Source organism: Pyxicephalus adspersus, chromosome 1, assembly GCF_032062135.1.
Source record: "Pyxicephalus adspersus chromosome 1, UCB_Pads_2.0, whole genome shotgun sequence".
Lineage (NCBI taxonomy): Eukaryota > Metazoa > Chordata > Amphibia > Anura > Pyxicephalidae > Pyxicephalus > Pyxicephalus adspersus.
The window spans coordinates 176,588,256-176,594,473 of NC_092858.1; the positions used below are offsets into that span (position 1 = coordinate 176,588,256).

At 44.0% G+C, this 6,218-nt stretch overlaps 1 protein-coding gene across 1 annotated transcript in view; it reads left to right on the top strand.

Moving 5' to 3' along the window:
• SPAG17 (sperm associated antigen 17) overlaps positions 1–6,218 on the top strand; it is a gene marked incomplete at its 5' end in the record, with an annotated part of 39,650 nt that overhangs the window by 11,214 nt on the left and 22,218 nt on the right. The window contains 5 exon segments of the mRNA XM_072423165.1: positions 745–858; positions 1,208–1,358; positions 1,443–1,658; positions 1,895–1,935; positions 5,140–5,256. Of these exon segments, the coding sequence (XP_072279266.1) occupies positions 745–858; positions 1,208–1,358; positions 1,443–1,658; positions 1,895–1,935; positions 5,140–5,256 (639 nt within the window).

A 6,218-nucleotide genomic window follows, 5' to 3' on the forward strand; every position in this document is an offset into this window, starting at 1 on the left:
GCTCTTTTCGCTTCTCCAATGACCTTCTAATGACTTCCTCACTCATAACCTCACACGCACGGCTCTGAAACCCTCACTACTTCCCACCATTCCATATCTACCTCCAAATTATGTAATTCTTCCCCCACCTCCTAGATTGTAAGCTCTTTGTGGCAGAATCGTCTCCTCCTCCTGTGTCACTGTCTGTATTTGTTTATTTATAATTATAATAATCAGTTTTGAGGTTCCATTGTTGTCTCTCTCTTTTCTTTCCTAGTTATAAAACTTTCCTATTACATATTTTGTTATTGTTTCTCTGAACCCAATGTAACAATTCTTGTCTATTAATCTAAACCTAAGAAGTGACCCACCCACAGCACCATGCTTGTGGTTACCTTTTGTGATCTTCCTGAGTGTCCCAGGGGTACCAGCAGGCTAACATTGAATCCCAGCTCCTGAGTCAGAACTTCTATATCCCCCTCCCTGATCAGCTGAAGCTTCTATTGCACATTATGGGAAGCTCACAGTATGCAGTAAAATCAGAGTTAGCAATTTCATTTCGGGAGAGGAGCCGGTACAACTGTGCAAGACGGAAGGAGAGGTTGGAGGTTTACCCACAATAGTATTGGAGAGCTTTTATAAATCAGGGCCAATATTTGTTAATACCTGGATTAAAATACAACTAAAGATTCTAAATGTTATTTTCGTATGTGATTGGTTCAATCATTGCAGCATTATTAACCTTCACACCTTGTCATTGTACAGAACCTATATAACACCTTCCTCGTACAAGACCACGGTCAGAAAACAGCGCCAACCAAAGGACCTCAACTGATCCATTTCCATGACAAGACCAGCGAGAGGACCTGCCAGGTGCAGGTATGTTAATTTCCCTTGACATGAATACAACCAACACACATGATCCGTTCTTCATCCAGGTGTTGTCACTATGCTGCAGAATATCTCTCCTCTGCACGGTATATACATGAGATAATCCCTCCACAATTCTTGTACCACTTACCTTTCCGACCTGGTAATAAAAAACTTCCCTAGCCGCTCTCTTCTCTGTCTCCTATTTAATGTACAGCGCAACATAATATGTTGGCTTTATAAAACCTGTTTAATAATCCGCAGAAACCTTCCAGAATCCTCTTCACTTTTCAAATTGTTGGCCTTTGTGTCCAGTAACAGAATTCAGAATTTCCAGGTTACATTTACCTTATTTCAGTCCCCAGATAATCTGAATCTGAACACGGTGGAGGAAACCATGCTGAGAAAACTCCCAATAGTCCAATACCTTCAGTTCCAGCAACCGACCCCGGAGGTCAACTCCCGAAGGTTGGCGCAGATTCATGAGCTCATGCATTACTGTAACAATGGTGAGTACTGCCCAGGGGGGCATTTAATCCTGCAACACACCCTGACCAATGCACAGGACACACAACGTTCATGTTTCTTCGCAGATCTGCCATCATGGGAAGGTATGACACGGGCATTTAAGCTCCTGACCTTCGAAAGTCTGACCCTGACTGGGTTTGATGAGTTTGGAGAGCTGGAAGGCACGGGAAAGATGCTGAGGAATGATGGCCACATTCCCTGGGACGATCCAGCAGCATTCGCACGAGAAGTTCACAGGTTACAGAGTGTGAGGAAGATGTATGAGATGGCGGATTCTCTAGGTGAGGGCTGGGCCAGCGGCATCTGGTCATTCTGTTTATTCCCATACAATGTATAAATTGATGAGTTCTTAACACACTGATAGCAGGAAAAGATTGTGTGAAAACACAAGCTTTGACCCATTGCTCCGGTGACACTGGAACCTTCATATTCGGGGTTGTTTGGGATTTTAGGAATTTTTAGATAACGCAATGTAAATTTTAAACATCTGACTGCCATTCTCATTTCTCACCCATAGAGGGAGCCGGCATACAGGATGAGAACTCAGCGGAGGCAGCCGTAAGTTTGTCTATTTTATTAGTTTTATACGGAAAAATAAGAATTATATTTTATTTCCATATGTAGTGCCAATAAAAATGCCCCCCACAGTCTCACATTATTATTTTACATTTATATAGCGCTGATATATACCAGAACCAGCCATATCAATCTCTGTACCAGAAAAGCTGACAATCTATTATTAATATACATTTATATAGCTCTGACATATACTGCAGTGCTGTACAGAGAACACTGAGCCAGTCCCATCAGTCTCTGTACAGAGGAGCTGTCACTCTAATGTCCCCCCACAGTCACACACTAATTTTATACATTTATATGGCTCTGACATATACCATAGTGCTGTACAGAGAACACTGAGCCAGTCCCATCAGTCTCTGTACAGAGGAGCTGACACTCTAATGTCCCCCCACAGTCACACACTATTATAATACATTTATATAGCTCTGACATATACCACAGCTGAACCAGAACCAGGTCTCGGTACCAGAAGAGCTGACATTCTATTAATATTTTATATTTATATATCTCTGACAATTGATTTGTTTAGTTCTCTTTGTTGTGCCTTGGTTGTATATTATTATTATGGCTGTATATTATATAAATATATATATATTATATATGTATATGTTGTATATTGGGCTCAGTGTATATGGCTGTATATTAATGCTGTGTCAGTACGTTGGGTATGTTGGCACCCCCTCCTGGCACTCCATTGTCACATGACGTACATCTGGTAAGTCCGATAGCCCTCCTGGTGCGCACCTGTCTTGCATACGGCTAGCGCTCCCTATGGCTGTAATTAGTAGCAGGACGAAGAATAACCTAACAATACAAATATTTCGATTATGGGAAACATAAAAGAACTAAAAGGGATGAGTCTGCTTGGCAGCCGATTGGTGCAGAGAAGAGCGTCTCCCAGCTGCTAGCAATATAATCTTGGACGGGGAGAGACGAGCGGCCGCGGAGAATGCCCCATCCTGACTGATCTTGTGATGGATGGAGCCAGCGGTGGGAATGAGACCAAAACAGCTTTTTCTCTCTTTACAACCTTCAGACAGCAATGAGAAAAAGCCAACTACAAAGTGACCATGTGTGACCTCCGAGGGAGGAGATCTGCCTATGGGCACCGCCGCAGGCCGGCCGGCATCTTATACATACAGCTACATATGGAGAACCAGCTGGGTCACACACACAAGCCAATCACAGCCCTCCTTTTATTTTGTACATTGCAGCAAAAGTATAAAAGGCAAAACGTGATTGGTGGCTTCACAGGGAGCTCTTCGGGACCACAACTACCAACTTCCCATGTTACTGGTAATGGTAAAGTTTTGTCCTTTCTCTGTAATCTTTTCACCAGCAATACCCACCAACATTCATCCAGCTCCCACAACACATTTATGAAGTGTCTGTATTTACCATTAATCACCTGATGGGGCAGCGTAAGTAACCTCAAACTGGCATTTATTTGCCAATGGTTCCCTCTAGTGTTCATTTAGGATTTTAAAAAAAATTAGAATATTCTAATTTTATTTAATTAAATATGATCTGTAGAGAGATGAAAGGCATGCCCTCATTTATGTGCAGTTGTATAATGGAGCAGAAGCTTGGGGGTGATGTGAACATTCATTCATGGGATTAGCCCCTAAATAATGTGCAGCTCTGCGCAATATGTTGTCGCTATATAAATACAGTTTATTAATCTTAATAATAATAAGAGGTTAGCTGGCTGCTGCCTATCAATACAGAGACCTCACAGGTGCTCTGTATGGATGGGGATACCTCAATGGCTCCTTTTAGCAGCCATTGAAGAAAAGAAATGGTGGAACCCCCAACCCTGTAACAGTGTGTTTTGTGAGTTCCCTGTGTGTCACTGCCCTGCCTCTTACCTGCTCCCTGTGTCACTACTAACATCTTTACAATGGTGTCACCCATTCTGAACTCTTTTACCCATAGGACCCTGAGCTGAGTGAGCTCTTCCCTAAGCCTGATGTGAACTTTCATCTGGTCTGCAGCATTTCAGCTCTCAGACAGATGCACACTGACGGCACTGATGATTTCAGTATGTGGAATTCTGGACATTTCCGAGTAATTTGTTATTGCCCATTTATTAAACTCCAACTGTTAACCCCTTCTATCCACCATCACCTTGGTGTTGGTTGTGAGATTGGGTAACTTGGGAAGATCCTCCAAGGATTCCTTACACTTCCAGGCTGCTTCCATTCTTCCAGCAGGACAGCTCAGTGCCATTGGGATTCATAATGACTAAGCATCACATATTTCATCCACCACAGACTGTGCAAACCTAAAAAGGAAGTGTGATCACATGGGGACACATCAAAGATGGGGACACGGCTGGGGGGGCACTGGAGACAGTGGACAGAAAAGGGAGAACCGGCATTTCCTGCAAATGGAAACTAGAATAGATCTTTAGCTGCAAAATTCCTCCTCTGCGGTGACAACACAGGAAGTGACACAGCTCAGATAATAGATTAATGATAGGTAGGTGTCTGGCGGTAAGTTGTTTGTTGTGCGGGGTCACAGGGTGTAACATCCGGCTGGGTTCTTGTTTTGCTGCCGTTATTTTCAGACGTATTGTACACACTGTGACCCCTCTGCAGGGTCGGTGGAGTATTTGGCGGCGCTGCGCTTGTCCTCAGTAAATACGGCTCCACTCACTATTAGTAATTACAAGTGACTGCGGACATCAAAGCCTCGCATGCCTCAGCCATGAAGTCACCAGATGAGAACATCAATCAGCGCGGCGCTGTCAGGAGACGCTTCCCGTACAGCGCTCATTATTCTGACGTGTTCTTGGCCGGCCATCCCATCGCTGCGTCCAGGAACTGCTTCCATTGATTGTCTCTCCTGTTACCTGTACTGGTTTGGATGGACGCTCGGAGCAGCCAACATGCCGCTTTGATTTACCCCTCCCCCCATGGGGATCAATCACTCGGCCCGTCTGCAACAAATCCCACCGGAAAACGCTAAATAGAATTCCCGGAGAAGAATCCCTGAATAATGGGAATCTGCAGAATGATTGTATCAGATATAATTGTAACATTTATGTGAGGGGGGGTCACAAATCTTTTATTGCATGATCGGTGCAGCGTGTGTATATTGTGTGTATTTATTTCACCAGTTCCCCATTCCTCATTATTTAGTACCATGTCCTTACAATGAAGTGTTGTCACCCTCTTGCAGGAACACACAGGAAGTCAGACCCCACAGAACGACCTCACCGACATTCAGAGGACTCGGAGGAGATGTCTCAGTGACTGGTGCTACTCCGAGCACTTTCACCCCACGCTCCTCATGCAGGTAAATCACCTGGGGAGAGCAGCCGTGTTATGAGGAGTGAAATGAAAATGCCACTTCCTGGGAGAATCTTTCTTTAAGATGAATCTACTTATATCTTGTCTTCTATGGTCACACCTCATCAACATACTAATGTAATTTACATATAAAACAATTCCATTTTCGTTGCATACCTTATTTTATGTCTAGTGATGTCATCATGGTATGTTCAGTGAATCTGAGGTACTCCTGAGTGGTTGTCTTTAGTGAATCTAAGGTTCCACTAAAAGGGGTATTCTCTGTGAATCTGAGGTTTTCCCTGGTGGGTGTCTTTGGTGAATCTAAGGTTCTCCAGCATGGGTGTCCTTGGTGGATCTGAAATTTTCTGGGAGTGGGTGGGCATCCTGCTTGAATCTGTAGTTCTTTTACATGGGTTCTCCTGGAAGGTTGTCCTTGGTGAAATTGAGGTTCTCCTGGGTGGATGTCCTCTCTGAATCTGAAGTTCTCCTAGGCAGGTATCTTCAGTGAATATGAGGTTCTTCAGCATGGGTGTCCCCAATCAATGTGAGGTCCTCCTGGATGGGTGTCTTTGGTTAATATGAGGTTATCCTGGGTGGGTGTCCTCAGTGAATTTGACATTGTCCTGGTTTAGCATCCTTGGCGAATCTGAGGTTTTCCTGGGTGGGTATCTATGGTAATTCTAAGGTTCATCTTCATGCAAATCCTCTGTGAATGTAAAGTTCTCCTGGATAAGTGTCCTCAGGATATCTGAGCATTTCCTGAATGGGTGTCTTCTGTGAATCTGGGGTTATCCTGGGTGCATGTCCACAGCAAATCTGAATTTCTCCTGGGTGGCTGTCCATGAATCTGAAATTCTGCTGGGTGGGTGCCTTTAGTGAATCTGAGGTTCTCTTGCATGAGTGTCTACTATGAGTGTAAAGTTCTCCTGGATGAGTGTGCTCAGTGAATGTAAAGTTCTCCTGGAT